Source organism: Panthera tigris, chromosome B4, assembly GCF_018350195.1.
Source record: "Panthera tigris isolate Pti1 chromosome B4, P.tigris_Pti1_mat1.1, whole genome shotgun sequence".
Taxonomy (NCBI): domain Eukaryota; kingdom Metazoa; phylum Chordata; class Mammalia; order Carnivora; family Felidae; genus Panthera; species Panthera tigris.
In genome coordinates, this window is record NC_056666.1 from 13,917,497 (window position 1) to 13,941,908 (window position 24,412).

General features: G+C 47.0%; 1 protein-coding gene across 1 annotated transcript in view; it reads right to left on the reverse strand.

The window, feature by feature from the left end:
* Positions 1-11,210: 11,210 nt before the first annotated feature.
* The window catches only part of FAM171A1 (family with sequence similarity 171 member A1), a 134,354-nt gene continuing 121,152 nt past the window's right edge, over positions 11,211-24,412 (reverse strand). Inside the window, exons 6-8 of the mRNA XM_042991142.1 lie at positions 17,102-17,218; positions 13,812-13,926; positions 11,211-13,190 (exon numbers count right to left, since the gene is read on the reverse strand). Coding sequence (XP_042847076.1) covers positions 11,489-13,190; positions 13,812-13,926; positions 17,102-17,218 — 1,934 coding nt within the window. The 3' untranslated portion in view covers positions 11,211-11,488. The remainder of the gene's footprint in view (positions 13,191-13,811; positions 13,927-17,101; positions 17,219-24,412) is intronic.

Sequence of the window (24,412 nt, forward strand, 5' to 3'; positions counted from 1 at the left end):
TCTGCCCCTTGTGGGATTCTCTCTCTTTCTCTCTGCCTCTTGCTCACTTGTGCCTACTCTAAAACAAACAAACAAACAAACAAACAAACAAACTTAAAAAATAAATTTAAAAAACATAAAAATTTCCACCACTGCGTAGTTGATCTCTCTTAACCAAATTTCCTTCCTTGCCTGGCCTTTAAGGAGCGACTAACACCACGGGACTCCAAAATTTCCCACCTTCGAGAGGAAGGATTGAGTTTTCTTTCTAAGGTGCACACAGGATCATTGAAGACCTCAGTAACCACCCCCATGCTTCTTAAAAGAATGTATATAGTTGTTTTAACTCTTTATCAAATTGCTAGCATGCTGGGAGACATAATGTTTCGCTTTCCTAAGAAAGTAACACTTTGGGGGCACCTGGGTGGCTCAGTCAGTTAAGCATCTAACTTCGGTCCAGGTCATGACCTCTCAGTTGTGGGTTCGAGCCCCACGTCAGGTTCTGTGCTGACAGCTCAGAGCCTGGAGCCTGCTTTAGATTCTGTGTCTCCCTCCCTCTGCCCCTCCACTGCTCACACTCTATCTCTCTCAAAAATAAATAAACATTAAAAAAATTTTTTTTAAAGAAAGTAACACTTTTCCATAAGCACTGCAGAATGGTTACATGAGATGATCCACGGGAAGTGCTTGGAACCTGCTTCTAAGCAGAGGAAGTACTAAGTGTCACTGCTGTTTATCCCTGGAATTAAGCTCTGTGAGGCAGCTGCGTGTCATGGGGGGAATACCGCACTTCTGAGTAAAGCATCTGGGTGTCCGTTCAAATCCTGGGTCTTTACCACCATTTGGGCAACCCACTCAATTTTGGTATCTTTGGATATCAAAGTGGGTTAATATCACCTGCTTTAGTCATGACAGGGGAGTTGTGAGAATCAAAAGAGAATGCATTAGGGACGACATCTATAAACACGAAACCCTTATTTTTACACCTTGTGTTCTGTGGTTTGGTTCCCTCGTACAATTCTAAAATTAGTATTATGTTTTTTTAATGTTTATTTTTGAGAGAGAGAGAGAAACAGCGTGTGAGCAGGGGAGGGGCAGAGAGAAAGAGGGAGAGACAGAACCCGAAGCAGGCTCCAGGCTCCGAGCTGTCAGCGCAGAGCCCGACACGGGGCTCGAACTCACGAGCCGTGAGATCATGGCCTGAGCCAAAGTCGGAGGCCCGACCGACTGAGCCCCCCCGGGCGCTCCAACCCTTGTACAATTCTGACCCCAATTCTGATGTGTTTGGGTTTCCAGTACCACAAAGAAATTCTCCACCACAAGCTGGGTGTCCTACAATTTGACTCAGTTCTGACACTATCTACCTGGAGACAGCATCAGGTTCTACAGGTTCAGGGCTCAGTCCCACGTGACTGTCACCCTACCCACTCCCCCTACCCGCCCCCCCACTTCAGATGCCAATCACAAGTCCCAAATTGTCCCCTGTGCTTCTGACCCACTGGCTATAGATCAGAGGTTTCCATGACCCCAATCTCACATGCCATTAATTTGCCAGAGAGGTTCAGAGACCTTGGAGAAACATTTTGCTTACTAGTTTAGTATAAAAGGATGTAACTCAGGAAGAACCAGATGTGTAGGACAAGGTATGGGGGCAGGGAAGGGGGTGGAGCTTCTATGCTCTCTGAGAGGACCGTTCTCCCCCAATCTCCACGGGTTTACCAACCCAGACACTCTCCGAATCCCATCCTTTTGGGTTTTTATGGAGGCTTCCTGACATAGACACAGTTGATTAAATCACTGACTGCTGGCAATCAATTCAACCTCCAGCCCCTCCCTCGTCCTCTGAGGTGGGAGGGAGGTTGGGGGGGAGATTGAAGCTCCTACTTTCTAGTCACATGGTTGGGTCTCCGTGCAATCAGCCCCCATCCTTAGGAGCAGTCCAAGAGTCACTTCCTGAACAAACTCAGGTATGGCTGAAAGGATTTGTTATGAATACCAAGATACCTTAATCGCTCTTACCACTTAAGAAATAACAAGGGTTTTAGGAGCTCTGCCAGGAAGAAGGACAAAGTCCACGTATATATTTCTTACTTTAAATGACAATATCACACCTTGTCATCTGGCTGGCAAATCTCCCTTAGTGATGAAGTCCCTTATTTGTGCTAGTTTGAGTTCGGTTTCTGTCATTTGCAACCACAAGAACAGGTCTGGGACACACTTGGCATCTGAGAAGTCTTTATACCCGTAGTTATTTTATCCTGATAGCAAAAACAAGGTTTCTGGATCAGAGGCAGGCTATTTACTTTAAAAAATATCTTTACACGCTGCCCCATTTCACCCCTTGGGGCAATGCAGAGGGCAAAGTGTCAGATTGCACGTATAAAGGGGATCCATACTATAGAAGAGGACCCCCAAATTATAAATTTTGGTGCTTCATAGGATCTACTGCATAGCTGCCTCCTCCCTTTCAGTGAAGAGAAACCTTAACTTTTTTTTTATTAAAAATATATTTTTTTAATATTTATTTTTGAGAGAGAGAGAGAGAGAGCATGTGCATGTGAGCAAGCAGGGTAGGGCAGAGAGAGAGAGGAGACACAGAATCTGAAGCAGGCTCCAGGCTCCACACTGTCAGCACAGAACGCGACGTGGGGCTCAGACTCACACACCGTAAGATCATGACCCGACGCTTAACCGACTGAGCCACCCAGGCGCCCCAGAAACCTTAACTTCTTAATGGAAACAAATCTTGGGAGAGAAGGGGAAGAAGGTCCCTATGTGTTACAACACAGGTAAATGAACATAAAGGAATGGCAAAGAAGTGGCTCGAGGGGAGAGACACCCGTAAATCTCTCTGAAGTAATTCACTATCTCTGTCTTCCGAGGAATGGTTACACTCATCCTTAAACCTAGGACACCGGTAAATTTTACTCGGAAAGCCCTGGCCAGCTGGACACGTGAAATATTCATTGTTTCCTGATAGCAGGCGGAATTGATAGGACTTGGTGCCTGAATTTGGGTGGTGAGGTTGACCCTGAGGTTTCTGGCTGGGGAAACTGTACGGTAAAACCATGACAGCGGGGTAGCAGATTTGGAGGAAACTGGGAAAACTGGGCTGTTTTGAGGGGGGTGGGCAGAGAGGCTCACGGGGTGATGCATGGTGACTCCATCTTGGGACAAGCTGAGTCGGAGATGCTTGAGGGTCATCTGGGATGGAGATGCCCCGTCAGCAGCCGGGCTGATCAACAGCAGGTTTGGGCAGCAGACACAGTGGTGGTCCAGTGATGGGAGTCCTTGGCTGTGGGTGTGGTAACAAGGGGAATGTGTAGTGTGTGAGCAGGACAGAGGACAGAACCTAGGGTTGGTCGACATCTGGGGTTTCTTTAATGTTTATTTATTTCTGAGAGAGAGAGAGAGAGAGACAGAGACAGAGACAGAGACAGAGACAGAGAGAGACAGAGAGAGAGGAAGCAGACCCCAGGCTCTGCATTGTCAGCACAGAGCCCGACGCAGGGCTCAAACCTACAAACTGTAAGATCATGACCTGAGCCAAGGTCAGATGCTTAACAGACTGAGCCCCCCGGGGGCCCCAGCATCTGGATTGTCAACAAATGGTGTGAAGAATGCAGAGCAGGGCCCTGATCGCCATGTATTGGGCACATGCCGCTCAGCGTGGGGACTGTTATTGAACATGTCTGCCCTCCCCCACCGCGAATCTAGGGCAGGGCGGCTGACCTACCCTAGAAATGAAGGGGAGACCCGTCATTCCCTGAAATACAGAACAGGAGCTGCTCTCACACTGTGAAGTATCTTCAGAATTTCTAAAGCAGTGGTTGGTAAGCCTATGTTATCAGCGTCAGCCGGGGGAAGCGTTTTCAAAGAAACACCAGCACCAGGTGTTACCTGCAGAGATTCTGAGTCCCGTTCGGCTGCAGTGGGGCCTGAATATGTCAGTACTTTTTTCTGCTCTCAGCTGATCCCAATGTGCATCTGAATTGGATTTCCACTGTTCGGAAGTTCCAAGCACACGATCTTCCTACTAGAGCAACTTAATGAAGGAATGGAGAGGCTGCTGGCATGCATCACAAAGGAATTCATCTTTGTGGCCAGTAGCGAATAAACTATGGTTACGGGGCACCTGTCCCAACCTTATTGCCTTGTAAGCAGTGTGCTCATACGTATTTCTAGACCGATGGGTAAGGAGGTGGTATCTTCACTGAGCCCCCTGGGTAATGTCAGACACCTGGAAAACCATCCTCCTCGCACAAAAGGGAGAGATCACCCAGCTGAAACTTTCGGAAAGTGGAAAGCACGGCGAAGAAGAGATCGGGCTGTTTTGTCAACCACTGTCCTAAAAAGAGGCTGAGAAGCAGCTGATATAATTTAAAAAATGATCATTTTTCCACATAGCAACTGGATTAGGGGACTACAAGACTCCCAGAATAATTATTTTACTGCAATTTACAGTTTACAAGGAACTTTAATATTTGTTGGCTCATTTCAATGCAACCCACCCAGAGAGGTAAGCAGGGAAGATAACACTGTCCCCCTTCTACAGCTGTAGAAGTCAGTCACCTGTCTGATCCCAGGGCCGGGTCTGACCCCCAGGTGCTCTGAGTCCAAGTCAGGATTCTTCCCACAGCCTTAAAGTTTTTTTCTTTTTGATATTAATAATAATTAAAAAAAAAGTTTATTCATCTTTGAGAGAGACAGAGAGAGAGACAGGGCGCAAGTGGGGAGGAGCAGAGAGAGAGGGAGACAGAATCTGAAGCAGGCTGCAGGCTGCAGGCTCTGAGCTGTCAGCACAGAGCCCGGCGCGGGGCTCAAACTCACGGACCGCGAGACCATGACCCGAGCCGAAGTCGGATGCTCAAACGACTGAGCCACTCAAGTGCCCCCAGCCCTAAAATTTTAATGATTAGCATGGCTGACAATGCCTTCTACTCTGATGATTAAATATTCATCATACACAGAAGGTGAACAGATGGCAGAGTGCAGAAGAGCTGGCCAGAAAGAGCAGGGGATCGAGAGGTGGCCTGATGAGGGGGGTGCACACAGGGACCAGGAGTCAGGAGATGGCACCCTGTCCCATGCTCTGGCCTGAATGTTTGTGTCCTCCCCCAAATTCATGTGTTGGAATCCTAACGCCCAAGGTAATGGCACCAGGAGGTAGAGGCTTGGGAGGTGGCTGGGTCATGAGAGGACAGCCCTCCCGAATGGGATTGGTGCCCTTATAACAGACCTCACAGAGCTCCCTCAAAGGGCCCTCACGTGACCGTGTTGGGGCCCTGATCTCAGACTTCCGGTTACCAACCTATGTGTTTTTGTCACAGCAACTAAGACGCCCCATGTGGTCACTCACGGTGTGGAGTGGTCATCTCATCACGGTTGGCTCCCATTTCCTCCCGCGCGAGGTCATCAAGGCTCTCTCATGTTCCACGTCCTCCCGTGCGCTCCTTCCCGTTCATCCTGCAGGAGAGTAAAAGGTCTTACAGGAATTATTAGCCAGTTCTCAGGTACCAGAACACCAGCACCAACGGGGTCACAATCTCTGTTAAGAATGACAAAAACATCTACCAGGGGTTTTGGTGTTTATATCCACAGCTTTGAAAATACGGTTTTAGGGGGGAAAAGAAGAGGCTGTGATTACTTTACCTAAAGAGCTCTGCTGAATCTCTCCCACATCTGCTACGTCAACCGTTCCTTCTCCTTTTCCATGGATCCTGAAAACCATCAAGTTCACTTGGACGGGTCTTCCAGGATGTCAGGTGTTGTCATAAAAGTCCCAAAACATCACTGCGACTTGCTTTAATTATAGTGTCAAAATAGCCAACAAGAAATCATGGAAGATGCACAAACATCCAGTTGAAAATTAAGTCCTGGGGATGTAATACCAGCATGGTGACCGCAGTTAATATGGTACAGCATATCTGGAAGTTGCCGAGAGAGTAGATTTTAAAACTTCTCATCACAAGAAAAAATATCCTGTAACTGTGTGTGGTGATGGATGTGAACTCGATTAATGTTGTGATCATTTCACAATATATACAGATATTGAATCATGCTGTGCAACGGGTGTAATGTTCTATGTCAGTTACACCTCAAAAAAAAATCTAAAACAAAAAAAATGCAATTTCAAAATAGTTGAAAACTCATCACAAGTCCTATCTATAGCTATACTCATTTTTAATCCCCATGTCCCCCCAATACAGAGGTCAGCAAGAACAAAATTTATAAAAGGATAAACAGGTGCCTGGGTGGCTCAGTCGGTTAAGTGTCCGACTTCAGCTCAGGTCACGATCTCACAGTCTGTGGGTTCGAGCCCCACGTCGGGCTCTGTGCTGACAGCTTGGCGCCTGGAGCCTGCTTCGGACTCTATGTCTCTCTCTCTCTCTCTCTCTCTCTCTCTCTCTCTCCTCTTCCCCCACTTGTGCGTGCTCTCTCTCAAAATAAATAAAGGTTAAAAAAAATTTTTAATAAAATAAACTCCACTAGTCCCGGGTGCCTGGGTGGCTCAGTGGGTCAAGTGTGACTCTTGATTTCAGCTCAGGTCACGATCTCACAGTCATGAGATTAAGCCCCGTGTCAGGTCTTCACTCTCTCTCTCTCTCTCTCTCTCTGCCCCTCCCCTGGCTTGTGCTCTCTTTCTCTCAAAAACAAATAAACATTTAAAAAATAATAATAATAAAAGATAAAAAAATAAAAGCAAAAGAGGCTAACCGAAAGAAATCTTATACAGTTTATCACACTTGTTCGGCTGGTTATTTTTAGGTTTTATGGTCTATTTCCTTTTTGATTTTGGTCTATTTTCTGGGTGTTCTGCCTCACTGTTCTAGCATTTATCTGTGCTAGCTTACACGAAATAAAGTTCTGAGGCACAGGGTCTGTTACTTAAGCGGTGTTGCATATTCCCTTGCATGGGGTAGGGCATGCTCTTTCATAAATTCCTCCCAAGTCCTGCAGCCAGACCTGCCCCAGAAGGAATGTGGTCCTTTTTTCCAGCAAACACTACCCACGTTGCACTAAGTTAGACCAAAGCCTGGAAAGCAATTGCACCTAGATTTTCTTTTGTCCTAAGTAGAGGTTTCCAGATGAATTTCAAAAAGCTAGAGACCAGGTGATGGCATCAGGCAGACCTTTGAGAGGTGCCTCGAAATGTCAGGAGTTTTGCGAGTCAGTTGTTAGAGCCATTCTTAAAAAGCATATTCAAGTTTACAAATAATTTAATTAAAAAAATAAAATATATACATAATTTAATTAAAAATAACTTAAAGAAAAAGGTACTAATTACTTAAAGTGCATCGTGTCCTAATTATTTACTGTAGTCCATTCCTGTTATCGGTGGTAGTCATGTTCTGTAAAGTTGTCTTGAACTCAGATTTTGTGAGTCCAGTGTCAGAACCACTGTAATCAGGGGAAATACAGGGTTACGTTCCTGAAAGCGTCTGGTCACATTTTCATCAGCCGATCAAAACATCACCTTCATGGGTGTTTCCGTTCAAAGACATCTTCTTTAATACAGGTTGTTGACACATTAACATTGAACTCCCAGCCAACAGCCCTCTGACTAATGCCTGAACAACGCTTATCTGATACATGTATTCTCATGCTTCTCATTGCTCTGCGTGTCTGTGAATGACCACAAGAGCATATGAGGATTGATTTCAGGGTTACAAATAAGTTTTAGCAAGCGGGCAGATTTGCAAATATGGAATCCCCAAATGATGAGGATCAACTGTACATGTGACGATGCTCTTGGGGTCATTTCCCTGTATTGTACCTTTTTGGTGGAAATATAGCTCTGCTACTGTGTACCCCTTCCCAAGTCCTGAGAGTGGTGATGTCACTCTATTGTTTAAAATTGGCCACGTGGGAGCATTTACACCATGGGAACTGGCAAATGTTCCCAAGAGAGGGTTGACTTGCTGACTGGCTAGATTTAAAGAAAGACATGGGGAGATATTAATAATGCAGATTAAGCTTAAAATGGTACCATGTCTGGAACCATTACATTGAGAATAGCACAGAAAATTGAGGGAATACCCTCCCAGGAGTCAAACACTATTATGTGCCTCAGCAAAGAAGTCACTCGGTGATCGATGAACGAGTGAAGTTCTGATGTGTGTCTTCCTCCTTTGTTTCACGTTAATCATTAATGTAAAAAAAAAAAAAATCAACAGATGTTCACGTCAGAACTATACCCTTTTGTCAACTGCAACAGGCTGGCTATGACAAAAATCAACAAAAGCGTTCTGTGGCTATCAAGTGTCAAACGGCATTTACAATTACGTATTTTATTACGATGTGCAAGTTGTGTCCCATACATCCTTTATCAGGAACACTTATGACTTTAAACGCATTCATTTCCAGAGGGCTGATTGTTTAAGCAGCATCCCACTGATTCTAGCTGAGTGGCCTCACTTACTTAACCCCCAAGCCTCAATTTATTTAGAGGTAAAACAAAGAAGGAACATCACTTCCTCCCAAGATTTTGAGAACTGAATGCACGATTGTTTCTGATATGGTTTCTAGCGTAGAGATTCAACAAACGTCCGTCCCCATCTCCTCACCTTGTCTGGAGGGCAGAACCAGTGTCCGAGCCATTCCTGTGGACACACACCCACGTCACGTTCCCAGAGCTGGCCCTGGACAGCGGTCTGTCTGGTCTCCTCAACAGGCAGATGAAAGCTCACCACTAGGTGGCATAAGCAAGGTGCCTTTGATGGCTTTAGTTCTTCAGACAATACAATTGGTTCCTAATAATGAGATGTGTTTTATTACTCTTACCAGGCTAGAAAGAACATAAATGAAATGTTTAAATCCATAGTCACAATGCTCTGTCTAGACAGTTCCAGTCGGGTAATCAGTACAGGTGCCCTGAGCAAAAACCATTATCCTCTGAGCCTCTTTTCAGACAAGGGTAAAACGAGTTAAGAGTCACCTCTGGCAGAACCAGTTTTCTTCTGGCAAACCCACCCACTGCCTTGTCCTCCTAGGCACATAATGTGACCACTGCTGGCTGGTGCATACTTTCCATAACCGGGGCCAACCCAGGTATGTCCTGCCTAATAAAGGGGCAGAAAAGCCCCTCTCCCTCCAAACGTGTTACCTACTTTTCACAGGTAATACGCATGGTAAATGAGGCTTTTCTGGAAACTGATGCTTTAAAAAGATGATTGCATTGGCAGCAACCTTCGGCAGGGCTAGAGAGGGCCGAGAGTCTCCCAGTCATCTATGTCTGCCCTGGGGTATTTCTTGGAGAGCCACTTACTTTTCCTTTGGGAGGCAATTGACAACTGGCCTTTATTAGTGAAGTCTGCATGGGCTCACCTGCCACCTACTGGTGAGAATGTTTACCCTCAAGGTAACAGTCCCTCATTGTGAAACCACAGACTCCCATTTATGTATTTATTATCATTTTATTATTACTTAAGTTTATCTATTTAAGAGGCAGAGGGGTGGAGACAGAATCTCAAGCAGGCACCATGCTATCAGCCCAGAGCCCGATGTGCGGTGTGATCTCACAAATCCGGAGATCAGGACCTGAGCCGAAATCGACAGTCTGGCGCTTAACCAACTGAGCCACCTAGGTGCCCCAGACTCCCATCCATTTAAATGCCCCAACGCTTCAGGGAATTTCAACTTTTTTTCCCCTTGAAAAGCAAAACGTATCAACATTTGAGAATTAAAGTGATAAAAATCAACTTGATTGGTTCTCTGTCCACATGGAATTCACAAATAAGATTTTGTAATGAAGCTGTTACTGAATACATAGCTAGCTTACTGTGTTCTCTGCTCTGCTCTGATGTCTCCATTACTGATTGTGAGTAATAGTTTCATGCAGCTGGGATGGTTCTGGTCATTTTAATGAAACTTTTTGTATGATTCCAAGTGGATCAATGCTGAACATCAAAGAACACACAAGTTTTTTGTAATGTGCAGACATTTCTTCCTATCTGAAACACAACAAAATGTCACCTTGTGTTCTTGAATAAACTAAATAAACACAAGGTGGGATTTAACCTCGGTGTAAATTCCTAGGTGTCTACTCCGGAGTCTTTGAACAGAAGTCCAACAACCAGCAAAGCAGACTGCCGAGGAACAAAGAGCAAATTCGTAATAGCGACTCTGGAACAAATAGTGGCTGGCTCAGAGTGAATGAAAAGGACCACAAGATAGTTTTTTTTTTTTTTTCTTCAGCATTTATTTTGAATTTTCATTTTTGGATATAACCAAGCAGCTCTTTAAGGAGAATGCACAGAAGAGTCATTCTGGCACTTTTGGATAGTACATACGATTTCTGTAATAGTCACATTCACTTGCTCAGTCCATACTCTGTGTCTGGTGAGCAAGGTCAGCCCATAGGATTCCCGAGTTAATACATAACCGTATATACAAACAGCCAATGAAACCATAATGGTGGCTAGTGGCCGAAGGGACGGAGGAGGGCAGGGGATCTCTAAAGTGTCCTCTAGTCTACCTTAGCTCAACAGAATTCACGTCACACATGGGCACTAGAGAGAACACTGCATTGAAATGAGAATTCGGAGCAGAAACGGGCATTTGGCAGCATGCAGCTTAAAGAAAAGGGGAATCATTTAATAACCTTATAAAATCCAGGCAGTTCAATGAAAGGAGTTAAGGAAAAAAAAAAAAAAAACAACAACAAGAAGAAAAGGTGAGGGGACTGCTGTTGTCACTGTAAAAAAGGCACTTGGAGTTAATGGGACCAGAATTGAAGGGCTCTCAGCTGATAAAAAACTTCAGTACGATTTCATTAAAAGGCTTAAGAGATGACACTCAGGAGTTCGCGAAAGGAGACACCGAAATAAACCGTCGAGAAGCAGAACAGATGAAAACCAACAAATAAAATCTTTCACAACCAAGGTGTGTGTGTGTGTGTGTGTGTGTGTGTGTGTGTGTGTGTTTTCTAAAGCAAACCCGAAACGAAAGCTAACCAAAGCAAAAACACCTAAGCAAACCAAGAGCACGAAGCAGCGGTGCATAGCTTTCCTTTGAGATAACGCATACCTCGAGACACTAAGTGCTACGCTAATTTCCCAATAATAACGTCACAGGAGCATTATCGTGATAAAATGGATTCAAGCAATGTGAAAAGAGTCTCATCTGTTCCTAGAATCTGAGGGAGAACTGAGGTTATCAGCAGAGCTGAGCGACATCACTCGTGGTTTCTCAGTGTCCTGGGATGGGGGTGGGGGTGGGGGTGGGGGTGGGAGTGGGGAGGGTGGGGGTGGGGGAGGCGCGTCCCAGACGCAGGAGCCACATTCAGACACTCCTGTTCAGCCCTCTCCCTGGCGGTGAGGCGTCCACGAACATCATCCGGTAACTTTAATTCCGTTCTGACATTTACACAGTGAACCGTGATGCAGCTTGAGTCCGCTTCCACGGCTGCCGCTGCTCCACCTCCTCCACGAACAAGTAAACGCTTCCCTAAGAAAAGAATTTTTGGCAATTTTTATTATGTTCCGCCGACGGGTGGCGCTGTGACAGCTCACTTCATGTTAAACGCCATCAGGGGTCTCTCTTCCCGCTTCTGCCAGGGGCTCTTCTTGTCCTCTCCTTGGTCCTCCTCGTCTTCCTCTTCGTCGTCCTCCTGGGCCGATCTTCTCTGCTCCGGGCTGGCTAGCGGCTCCGGGGGGACGTCCGAAGTTCGTTTTGTCGTCTCCTCCTGCAGGCTGGGCAGCTGGCCGCCGCTCCTCCGGCCGGAGCCATCCAACAAGCAGCGCAGGGCACTGTCCTCGGGGGTACAGACGGTGGTGCCGCACTCGCTGCCGCTTTGGTCCATGTCGTCCAGGTACACGAGCTGCGTGTAGGAGGTGCTGTCCGCGGCCCGCGGCTCTTTCTGCGGATGCTCCTGGACGGCCGGGTGGTTCTGTGCGAGGGACAAGGGGTCTCCTCTTCCCTTCCGGGCAGATTTTGGTTCATTCATATCCACGCCAGAATCCAAACTGGCATCATTGCTTCCGTTCCTTCCGGCTCTTTGGAGATCAATGTAGGAATGTCTAACGTGCGCATTGGACCTGCCGTCCAGGGAGACGAACCACGCCCGGGGGTGTGGGAGCGGCTTCCCACCCCCAAGTTCCATCAGAGCCTTCTCGGTCAGGAGCTGGACCTCGCTGTTCATCTGAGCCAAGGCCGCATCGTTCAGGGAGGCCGGGATGGAGAGGGACTCTGACATGGACGCGCCTTGCGGGGTCCACTCCCGGGCGCCTGCGTCCTGCAAGTGCTGCTGGGAGATTGCCTGGCAGGACAGGGGCTGCGCTTGGATCTGGGAGGAGGGGTGCGGGAAGATCCCCGCGTGAGGGCTGGAGAGCTCAGCCTGCAGTCTTTCGATCTCCAGCTGCTGGTCGGCTGGAACGACCAGGGGCTGGCCCACATAGGAGTGGTCCCCGGGGAGTTTCATACAGTGCGCGGGGATGACCAAGGCAGGTAATACCTTTCTGTAAACGCTGTCGTTGACCTGGTCAACGGAACTACAGCAGATCAACTGGCCGGGCCGCGGAAAGGACGTGGGTCTCTCCAGGTGGTCCACTGACCGGGACATCATACACTCAGTAGGCCTGCGGTCCAGCAGCTGTTCCTTTTCGGGAGATGAAGGCGTGGGGTACACGTGTTCCTGAATGGTGAGTTTGCTTCCCGTGGAAATATGGTTAGCGGAGGCCTGGCCGTCTCGGTCTTGCTTTTCAAACAGGGGCTGCGAGAGCATGGCATTGTAGCTCCTCCTGTACTCGCTGTTGCCAGGGGACTCACGGCCTTCTCTTTCCACAGATTTCCTGGACTTCAAGGGGAAAATCTCCACGGACTTACGATACTCTTTTCCCAACGTCCCACTTGGTGTCAGGTTATCAAAGGAGATTTGGCTTTTGTCCTCTTCCTTGTGGGAGAGAAGTTCCTCCCGCGAGCTGAACTCTTGCGAGGTGCTGTAGGAAAGCTTTAGCATGGGGGTGTGCATGTCTGCCTCTCCGTTGGAAGACATCATTTCCAAATGGACCCCGCTCATCAGCTCCTTCGGCCCAGGGGCGTCCGGGCGGCCGTGGCCGGTGACAGAGAGCGGGCCGGGGAATTCTGACTCCCGACGTGAAAACAGCAAGTTGATGTGAGACATGGAAGTTGACTGATCTCTTTTGGAGCTCTCGAGGGCCGTCGGAAGTTGGAGTTTTCTGTGGTGTTGACGAGGTTTCAAGCATTTCCGCCTGCGATCAAAGATAAAAATCCAAACCCAACGGTTAAAGACTCTCATAGTGGTAAAAGGTTCCAAGTAAGATCCTAATTCTCAATTTCCACAGGAAGAAACAAAACAACTACTCAGCAGCCAGAAGCCTTCTCACCCCACACCCGCAGCCTTATTTTGATTCAGAGCAGCGCAATCTGCAGATTTCACCTTCAGGGTTTTAGACGCACAGCCGAGTTATTCGTTCAAAAGCGGTTACCCAAGAGTCGACAGCAAACATTCTCACAAACCGAAAAGACGAGGCATCAAAATAAAGAATTTTAGTTCTGCTTTGTCCTTGAGAATATCGTCTCTTAATCAGTGTTTAGGAATATTCTGAACGAATCATGACAACCGTCAAACTTAAAAAAAAGAAAGAAATAAGAACTCCCCTTGTGAGCAACCTCATAAACAGCATGCCCCCCCACATCCTGTTCATTTGTTTGCAACTTTAAGGACAAATGTTTTAGTTCTTAGAGATTTTTTTTTCATGAGAAAAAAAGGACTTTGATTCAGAAAAAGAAAAAAAAAAAGACCTCAATATCAATGCCTGCACAAGAAATTCCAAATTAAAAAAGATATTGCCAAAAAGGTAAAACTTTACCTGCAATAATATAAAAGGAGACACAGCAGAACCAAAAGTATGAAAGCCATCCCTCCTAAAATGGCCAAAAGAAACACCGTGTGATACGTGGTAATGTCCTGTGTGGCAACGGGACCTAGAAGGTCAGAAAAGGGCATTTTAGATTGCAGAAAACCTTGAAGGGATAAGAGGGATAATTAGCTGAGAGCGTATGTTCTTCCTCTTCCTGGCTGGGGTGCGGAGCAGGGGCCAGAGGCAAACACCCTTTGGATGATGTGCTTACAGATCACTGTAATTTCTCTCAATGACAAGGGATTACCACGACCGTCACCGTCACCGGAGCAGCTGTGGCCGGGAGCAGCGTGAACACCCAAACACTCCTTGTGGTGCTAAGGGTCCCTCCTTAGCCCAGAAGAGAGCGGCACTTGCAGCAGGTTCAGCATTGTAAATACATGATCTTTTAATACAAGAAAATGGATGCATGATAACCATGAGAGAGACTCTTAGACGAGAGATGGCTTGAATATCTGGGGATTTTATACTGCAGGAGAAAAAAAAACCCACAAGATTTTATTCTCACTTTCCCTGGATAATTATTACTATGTGGAGAGAGCCCTTTGCTTAAATGAACAGTTAAAATGTATCATATAAAATCGGCTAGGACTTAAAAAAAAAAAAGTCCACAGCTTATTATGGGCTTTCGAGTGTTTCTCAGATGCCTTCCATTTGTAAAAATAAAGTCTTCCTCTACAATGCCTCTTCAAAATTGCTAACCGTATGTGGCCACAGACCTCCTTCAGAATTTACAAACTATCAGAGATAAATATATTTTCTTTTTAATTTACGTTGTTAAGAATCCCAAGGCGAAGTTTATGTTCAATACTAATTAAGAATCTATCTTAATGCACTGACAACAGATCGACAGCAACAACAAAAATCTCCCCTATTTATAACATTTGGGGACATACTGGTGTCCAAGCATCGAAAGAAGGGGTGTGGTTTTATGTTATGTCAGATTAGCATGGTTATAATTACTACATACCACAGGTACCCATTTACTTACTGGTTCTCGATATCTTAAGGGACAGATTTCTTTAAAAATCTTTGGAAGCAGACCACTTAAGAGCTAGATAAACCCAAAGAGGTTTGCTAATTTTTGAAAATTGTGACATGACGTAAGCTGAAAAAGCTAACACCGTTCTCTGCCAAACATAATTCACTTCAGTGGGGGAGTGTGGAGTTAATATGCCCCAAAGTTGGAAAAACAATTGACAACTGTATACTCCATTCATCATTCAGAGAAACCATTTTTTTTTTTTTTCTACCCAGAGACAACCCCCATGGACCTAGGCAATGCCTTGGCAGGAATCACCAAAAATCCGGGGTACACATAAAAATCATTTCCAAATAATTCAGGTTCTGTCCTTTAAGTACTTAAAATGTTATTATCTTAACTTCTGCCAATGGAACACTCTATAAAATTTACAGCTGTACTCAATTTCCTTCTTAACTGGAGAATGAAAGAAAAAACCCTAACTATTTTCTTGTTGGTTTTGGGCTCATGAAGGCACAGCATCTTTGTAATTTGTTTTAATAAAGGGGATGGCTGTGAGGTTACTAATATATGTGTCTGTACATTAAATGCCATCAGGGCTCTGTCATATACGCTCTTTATAGATTTTTGTCTCTTCCTTCACTGCTCGGAAGGGTTGGCAGACCTATACCAAGCCGTTCTTTCTCCCCTCTTTACAAAACATCTATTAATCTGTGGCATGATGGGCAAACTGAGAATCACAGTTGTCTGAAAGATATCTAAATTTTTTGTAATGTTTATTAATTTTTGACAGAGACAGAATGCGAGAGGGGGAGGGGCAGAGAGAGAGGGAGACACAGAATCCGAAGCAGGCTCCAGGCTCTGAGCTGTCAGCACAGAACCTAACGTGGGGCTTGAGCCCACGAACCGTGAGATCATGACCCGAGCCAAGTCGGTGCTCAACTGACTGAGCCACCCATGTGCCCCCGAAATATATCTAAAATGAAAGTTAACTGTAATGCATGGGCTTTATGGCCTCTACTTGGGTACTTCAGGAATTTCTTTTCTTTCCTTCTTTACTCTTACTCATATTCTAGATATTTGTGATTTGGAGCCTGGGGCATTTTTGTACCTGGTTCGTGCCTATATTGCTACAAGAACGCTATCACAAAGGGAAACACAGAATTCCCTTTGTGAAATGGGAAATCAACATTTTCTCAGTCTGGGGCCAATTTCTCAGCACCTCCATCAAATCCGCTACTATGGGAATGTGAGTGTCATTCCAGTGACAATTCCACTGCTAAAATATCTTGGATTCCCATTTTGGAACTGCCTTCATGATGAGAGACAGCTTTTAATCATAGCACATTTCTGACCTGGCTCAATTACCTACTTTACTCACCAGACCAGGATGTGCATGACTTTTAGATGCGTCTAAGAAGAATCAAAGGGACCCTCGGAGCATAAAGATTTGCCACCAATGAAAACGTTTCACTAATGAAGGCAGTCCCAGTGATACAGATTCTAAAGGCATTTTGAGTGACAGAAGCCATGACTGGAAAGAATTCTCTGAAGATGACTATTTTAAGAAACAATTCTAGAATGTTCCTTGGGATAAATTAGGGCATATAGGTTAAAACTTTTCTTTAAGTCATGCTTTAAAAAGTATGAGTTAATTCACGTATCCTAAGTAGAGATGATTATTGTTTTAGACACAAAGCAAACTGGTTTGTTTCTGAACCTTCAGGAAAGGCCAAAACAAGCTTTTTGCCCCAAGAAAGCTCCAGTGGTGACTGTGTTAGCCTGTCTAAGGAGTGCCCTTCCCCACATGTTCTCTTACAACAGGCCACAGCTGTTTCAGGAATTAGGGAGGAGGTCTAAACCGCCCCCATGGGCTTTAGATTAGGAATTCCCTACGGCAGCTGTCTGAGCAAAACAGATACAAGACAGGAGTATGTTCTGTGCATTCTTGTTATCCTAGACGGGAGAGTCGCAACCAGAACTCCCCCACCCCCACACAATACCTTAGTTTCATCATTTGATTTTCAGACTTTTAACCATTTTTTTTTTAAGTAATCTCTACACCCAACGTGGGGCTCGAACTCATGGCCCTCAGATCAAGAGTCACATGCTCTACCGATTGAGCTGGCCAGGCGCCCCTTTCTACCATTTTTGAGTAAGATGAGGTCTCGCTGCTGAAGTAATTTTCCAAAGCATACTTAGCCTGAACCCTCAAAGAACTCAACGCCCATCATCGCAGGTGCTGGCTTCGTGTTACCTGGGTTGGGAGGAGACATGGCTGCCACCCAGTACCCCAGCTGCGGGGCAATGTACGTCCACGTCCGCTGGCTACCTTCCTGGTGCACGAGGCCCAGACCACTCTTCAGCCACGTTCCTGTGGGGTGCAGAAAAAACTTGAGCTGGACACACACTACACCCCTATTTAGGGCTTACACATATTGTACCTTAAATGTCATCTTTGTAACACAGCAGGTAGCCAAGACGGTCCAGATATCATCTAGGGACTGCATACACCTTTCCATAGATTCTTTTCAACTTCTTTCAGGGGTGAGGGAAACTTTGATTTTTTCTTGCTTTTCTGATTAATTTATTTTCAACCACTTTCTCAAACATCCCTGCTTCCAAACTCAGATAATTCTACCCAAAAGCTTTGGAGTTTAGAAGTAGAAGAAAGGTAGCAAGGTAAGCGTTGGGGGGAGTACAAAGAAGGCGGTCGGGAGAAATCCAGAACCGTTTCTACTCTTCTTTCTCAAGCCAATAAGCAAATTTCCTACCCCAGATTATACACTTGGTTACATCAGAATTACTTAGGAAAGTTTAAAAAAAATATATAGACTTCTTGGTCTTATTTTTGCAAATTCTAGCCTACTAAACCTGGCTTAGGTGAGTATTTTAAAAAGTTTCCAGTTGCTTCTGACACTGGGAAACACCAGATATGTCCAGGTCTGAACTGTCTTTCAGTTATTAATTGGTAGTTAACGTTAATGAGCACCTCTTACGTACAGGCTGGTCACAGCAGATGCGTCTTATACACATTATAATTCTCACAGCACCGCCACAGAGTAGGACTCGTTTTCTTTTTGGACAAGGACTGGAGAGACTGGGGAGGTACAGAACTCTTCTAAGGGCCCTCAGGGGTAGAGAGCAGAGCAGGAGCAGACCTACGCCTGTCTCTCTGTCCTCAGGGCAGGATCTGATCTACCCTGTTGCATTCTTCTATAAACTGTCCCAACAGTTCGTGACGTTTTCACTTTTTAAGTTTTCCAGACACAGACCTGTTGCCTGGTCCACCTGCCGAGCGCCTTGCTTTGAGGCCCGTGATGGCGGCCGGCAGCAGAAGACAAATGGAGAGTGCTGGCCAGGCCCCCCAGCAGGACAGGCACCCGCCCAGCCCACCAGTGTAGACACCTCAGTCAAGTTGCTTCGCAGGGCTCCTCCTGCCTCGAGGCCCACGCGCTCCACCGCTCGGCCTGCTCCCATAATCCCCACTACCTGAAATGGCCTTGTGTGTAACTGTGTCCACTCGAGGCCTAAATGCACCAACCGTGCACCAACCATTCTCCCCTCTGGTTCCCAAACCCTTGCCCTTCCCGTGCACACACGTTACTGAGGTGGCAACGGTGGATTGTTCTCCGTTGAAGAAGGAAACAATATTTGGCGGTGCTTCTACGGCCTACCAGTTGCCATAGCAACACTGAAATGCAGTGGGTGGAAAGGAGCCGGTGGCAAAGCCTCCGATCTTGCTCGCCTCCTCCACTGCTCAGACGTCAAACAAAGGAGGAAGAAGGGAGAGGCTAGGCGTCAGGAGGCGCCTTGCACTGTCTGACCTTCCCAAGAGACAGGCTGCATCACGGCTGGAGATGATTTCCATTCCCATTAGACAAGAGGAATACAAATGGGAAAGTTTCTAAAGTGAGTGTGAGGATAAGGATGCCCAATTCAGATTCATTTGCTGAAGAACACCCAGCCCAGAGATGATTTAGTTACTTAGAGCATCGCTCCGTTCTACAGAGCGTTACAAACAAAACCAAAGGCCCAAAATGGTGTCACTTAGGGGAAGGCCCCCGGTCGGTACACCGAGACTGGATACCCAAACTAACTGCAGTTTCAATTGCACAGGCACGTAACCTTTAACCAGACAACATGAATTTCCTGGTCAGTACCAGGGAATTTACTAATTGACCCCTTCTGTTCCCCTTCGGAGGGCAACCTTGCCCAAACAATGCATTCCTTGCTAATAAAATCCATTCTTCTTTTATTTATGCCCCTCTCCCTGCTTTTAAAAAAGATTTTTTTTAATGTTTATTATTTTTGAGAGAGAGAGAGAGAGAGAGAGAGAGAGCGAGCATGAGTGGGGTAGGGGCAGAGAGAAAGGGAGACACAGAAACAGAAGCAGGCTCAGCTGTCAGCACAGAGCCTGATGCGGGGCTTGAACCCACAGACTGTGAGATCATGACCTGAGCTGAAGTCGGAGTCTTCACTGACTGAGCTGCCCAGGCGCCCCGCCCCCCTCCCTGCTTTTAAAAACCTTTCTCTTGTTTAGCTCAGCAGACCTCCCCTCTACTTGTTAGATGGGATGCTGCCACATTCACGAATCATTTAATAAAGTCAATTAGGTATTCAAATTTACTCTGCTGAATTTTGTTTTTTAACAAGAGCTACTGAGGAAATGGAAAACATAGGACATTTGACACATTCAGCTAAAGACTTTCCCTATTTGGTAAGAAAGCTTCTCTGAAGGTAGAGAGCTGGCTGTTGGTGACCGGTTCCAGTTTTCCGCTTGGGGATCCCACGCTGCTGGGCCCCTGCCCTGACTTCCACACCCCACCCCACTCCCCTGGCTGTCCCCACAACACGGCCCTGCCAGGATCTCCGCCTCAGCCAGGAGGTGGCGTGCACTCTTTGGTCTGCGGTTTTCCCCAGGTGGGGTTCTTGAGTCACTGCTGCTCTTCAAATGGAGCGGATACTACGTCAGGCTGAAGGGACCCACGTGGAAGGACCTGAAGCTCACGGGTCCTGATTGCTGCTCCTTCAAACCGCCTAACTCGACTGCGAAGTTGCTCTGCCTTCTCCAACACAAGCACATCAACTGCAGAAACGCTTCTAAAATCCCTTCGAGCTATACCCCGCCCCCAGTCCAGCCTGGAGGGCCCCTGCCTGGCAGCGGTGGTGGTGACGATGGCCACAGCCAGCAAGGCCGGTGACTGGAGAATATGCTTTGGGAGCACAGGGAGGGTAGAGAAGGCTTCCGGATGAGTCAAGTTTCGAAGAATTGGCAGCTGGGGGTGGGGGTGAGGAGGGGGGGGAGGAGGAGGAGGAGGAGGAGGAGGAGGAGGAGGAGGAGGAGGAGGAGGAAACAGTGTGCAGGAAGGCACACAGGGTAGTGGGCTTGGAAGATGCTTTGGATGGGGTGCAGGTGGGGGTCGGGTCGGCGGGGCATAAGGGATGGGCTGGAAAGGAGTTTGCTGTCTGCCCGGGAAGGGCTGGGAAGGGCTTCTAGGGCCATTAAAAATGGTACGGAGGTTTCTCAAAAAGTTAACAATAGAACTATTCTAAGATCCAGTAATTGCACTACTGGGATATTTACTCCCCAAACAGAAAAACATTATTTCAAATGATACACACACCCCTGTTTATTGCAGCATTATTTACAACAGGCAAGATGTGGAAGCAGCCCAAATGTCCATCAATAGATGAATGGATAAAGAGGAAGTGATGTATACACAATGGAATATTACTCAGCCATAAAAAAGACTGAAATCTTGCCATTTGCAACAACGTGGATGGAGCCAGACAGTATCATCCTAAGTGAAATAAGGCAGTCCGAAGAAGACAAATATCATATGATTTCACTCACATGTGCAATTGAAGAACCAAAACAAATGAACAAAGGAAAAAAGAGAGGAAGAGACAAACCATGAAACAGATTCTTTTTTTCTTCCTCATTTTATTTTAGAGAGAGAGAGGGAGAGAGCACATGAACAGGGGAGAGGGGCAGAGGGGGAGAGAGAGAGACTCTTAAGAGCCTCCACACGGAGTGCAGAGCCAGACACAGGGCTCGATCTCATGACGCTGGGATCATGACCTGAGGAAAATCAAGAATCAGATGCTCAACTGACTGAGCCACCCAGGCGCCCCAAGAAACAGACTCTTACATAGAGAATAAACTGCTGGTTACCAGAGGGGAGGTGGGTGGGGGGGTGGGTTAAATAGGTAACGGGGATTAAGGAGTGCACTTGTCATGACGGGCACTGGGTGACGTATAGAAGTGCTGAATCGCCATACTGTACACCAGAAACGAATGTGACACTGTGTGTTAACTAACTGGAATTAACATAAAGAACTTAATAAAAAAGAAGAAAGAAATGGAAGCCACTGGGCCCTGTAAATGGAGGCACGGTGTGGTCAGACCTCTCCTCCCCACCCGCCCCTCCCCCATCCCCGCAGCCCTTGAGCTCCTCAAACACCAGCACGCAGTATGCACTTCACCCAAGTCCGTGGCTTTGCTGGCAACTGCGGCTCTAATCTCACAAGGTCTTTCTTTCTTTCAACACTTATTTATATTTGAGAGGAGGGGGAGGGGCGGTGAGAGGAAGACAGAGGATCCAAGCAGCCTCCTCCCTGTAAGCACGGAGCCCGAGGCGGGCTCGAACTCAAGAACCGTGAGATCATGAGCCAAAATCAAGGGTCGGACGCTTAACTGACTGAGCCACCCAGGCGCCCCTCACATGGTTTTTCTCTCTTCCAGAAATCTACCCATCTTTCAAGATTCAAGTCACGTCATGTGCTTATCCCGAGTCCCTCCAGAACTCAAGGATCTTCCTTGTCCTCGTCCTCCTGGGACACGTGTCACTGCATCTCTTTTCCAAATCACACGTTGCCTCAGTCGCCAACGTCTGGCCTCCTCTGTCAGACTGTAGCCTCTGCGAGTTTGGGCCTGGGTCTATATTCCTTTTGTCTTCTCAGCACCAAGAAATCTCCTTGGCGTACCAGCTGAATAGTACTCGAGAACGAGTGAAAGCCCAGCAGGCAACCCAAAAAGTCGCGTCGGATGACCTTCTGTGAAAAGCTGGGTGTGGTCATCAGGAAAGGGATCCTTACAGAAGTGTGCTGAAATTCAAAGTTAAGGGAACAAAGCCAGCTGGGAAAGAGGCATTTATTTTGGCCTACGTTGCCTGCAAAACGTACACGTCTTCAGTGACTAAAGGGTGACATTATCTCAGGACTCAACAATCATGCTGTTATTGGCAAAAGCCATTTCCAAGCTTTCTGTGTTTGGTGGGAGGAAGTCAGCAGCAGGGAAGAGAATTACCGAGCTGTGCCCTGGAGCATATGCTTCTCGTTAGGGTGAGATCCTGGTGCCGCGGGATGAGGGCGACCTCCCCACCCGAGGAGCCAACACACATGGGAAGAGATTCTTGTGCTCGCCGGCCGGGAGCCGGGGATACCGGACGGCAGAGCAGACAGACCTCTGTGAAGTCTCTTCTGTTCCACGAGGCCACGGGAGCTCAGCACCTGCAACCAGGGTGCCAAGGGTGGGGATCCCGCCAGTCTGGGCGGGGGGGTCTCAGGCGCTGCTCAGACAGAACCGGGAGGGCCTGGGTTGCTCCTGCGGTGTGGACAGAGGAAAGCTCCAGCTGCCTGATCTCCAGCCTGCCCACCTGCCTCCTGGATGGGGCAGCGTCCGTGGTCCGGACACAGAGAAGCCTCCAATGTCCCAAAAGCAGCCCAGCACGGCTGCTTCCTTAGATCCACTTCACGCCTCTGCTTCTCTTTCTCCTTGCTCCAGCCTATTCCTTCCAGCCCCTTCCCGCCACTTCCCGTGGAGGCCTTGCTAGACTCGGGATCCTCTTCACAAGCGGGCAGTCGAGGCAGCCGCTGGGACATGCACCGGGTCAAGGCGGGTCACCTGGTGAAGGTGTGCAGGCAGGCACCTGGGATTTCTCCCGTCCCACCCCACTGGCCCAGCCAGGCGGCCACCTGCTCCACGCACAGCTGCTAATGCACCGAGCAGCTGGCCAGCTGTTAAGTGGGTCTGTTGGGAGCAGGCTGGCGGCTCTGGGCGCCTCTCTGCTGTGACTGAGGTCTGTGACACGTCGATCACTGGGGACTCTGTGGGTGAAACTTATATAGTAACCCCTCTGGCATCACCAAGGAATGAAATTCTGCATTACTGAAACTTCTAGGTCGGTAGTTTTCAAATAGTTTTCTAAAGTATTTGAACTCTCTCCCTTTGATGAAATCTTATGCAGAAATTTATATATAAAAGATAGAAGATAAGCTTTCTGCATGAAGATGAAGAGAACACCACCCCTCCCCCCTTCCCTCCCCTTCCCTCCCCCCTTCCCCGACATTGCCCACCGTGGCAACCCCAGGACATCTCCTGAACAGGGCCTGGAAGTTCTTCTTCTATACAACTTGGGTTTCATTTCCCAAAATTTGAAATCGAAGTTTTACAAATAGTCTAAAAAAGGACCATTTACTCCTCCTGCCTTATAAAATTGAATATAAGGGGCACCTGGGTGGCTCAGCTGGTTAAGGGTCCGACCCTTAATTTCAGCTCAGGTTGGGATCTCACAGTTCGTGAGATCGAGCCCTGCATTGGGCTGTTGCTGACAATGCGGAGCCTGCCTAGGATTCTGTCTCCCCCTTTCTCTGCCCCTCCCCCCCAAATAAATAAATAAATTTTAATTGCCAGCTTATGCTATAATATGTATTCGTAGCTGAACATTAAATACATCAGTCAATAGGCAATTTCAAAAAATAAAATAAAATTGAATACAATTTCGATTTTTCACAATAACTCAGGGCCATGATCACGATCAACTACAATGCTAGCTTCTCAAATATTGATGCCCCATCCGAATTTGGCTCGGGTCATGATCTCATGGTTTGTGAGTTCGAGTCCCGTGTCGGACACTGTGCTGACAGCTCAGAGCCCGGAGCCTGCTTCAGATTCTGTGTCTCCCTCTGCGCCTCCCCTGCTTGCACTCTGTCTCTCTCCCTCAAAAATAAACATTAAATTAAAAAAAAAATATCATGCCCTTAGGTCCCAGCTGAGGACTGTAATTGTTTGCTCCTACATTAGATATACCCTCCCATGTTGTCCCTCCCTCCCTCCTGGTTCCTCCTTCCTTTCCTTCTTCCCTCCCTTCCTAAATGCTATCAGTGTTTCTGTTATCAGATCTTCTCCCTCACCATCAAGACCCCCAACATCTATAACTGGGGCGGTCTCCTATCCAGAACTACACGACCCACCTCAGTAAAACCGTGTCCGAGTAACGTCCACAGGCAGTTTGAGGGACTGGGGAACAGAAGCAATTATCCAACAGTGGTGTTCTAATCCAAGTTCAGTATCTCTTTCCTTCGACACTACACCCTCAGATCAGTTTTTGTCTGAATTATCATTTTCTAGAATTAAACCTTGCACAATAGAAAAGATTTAGAGATATTTTCAGGAATAAATACTTTGTTGAACAGTCATTCTAATCTTTAAAAAATGAGTTCGCTATGTATTCAGCTGGCAAGGTTCACCGTGCGTAAAGCACCGTGAGTTCTTAATTTGGAA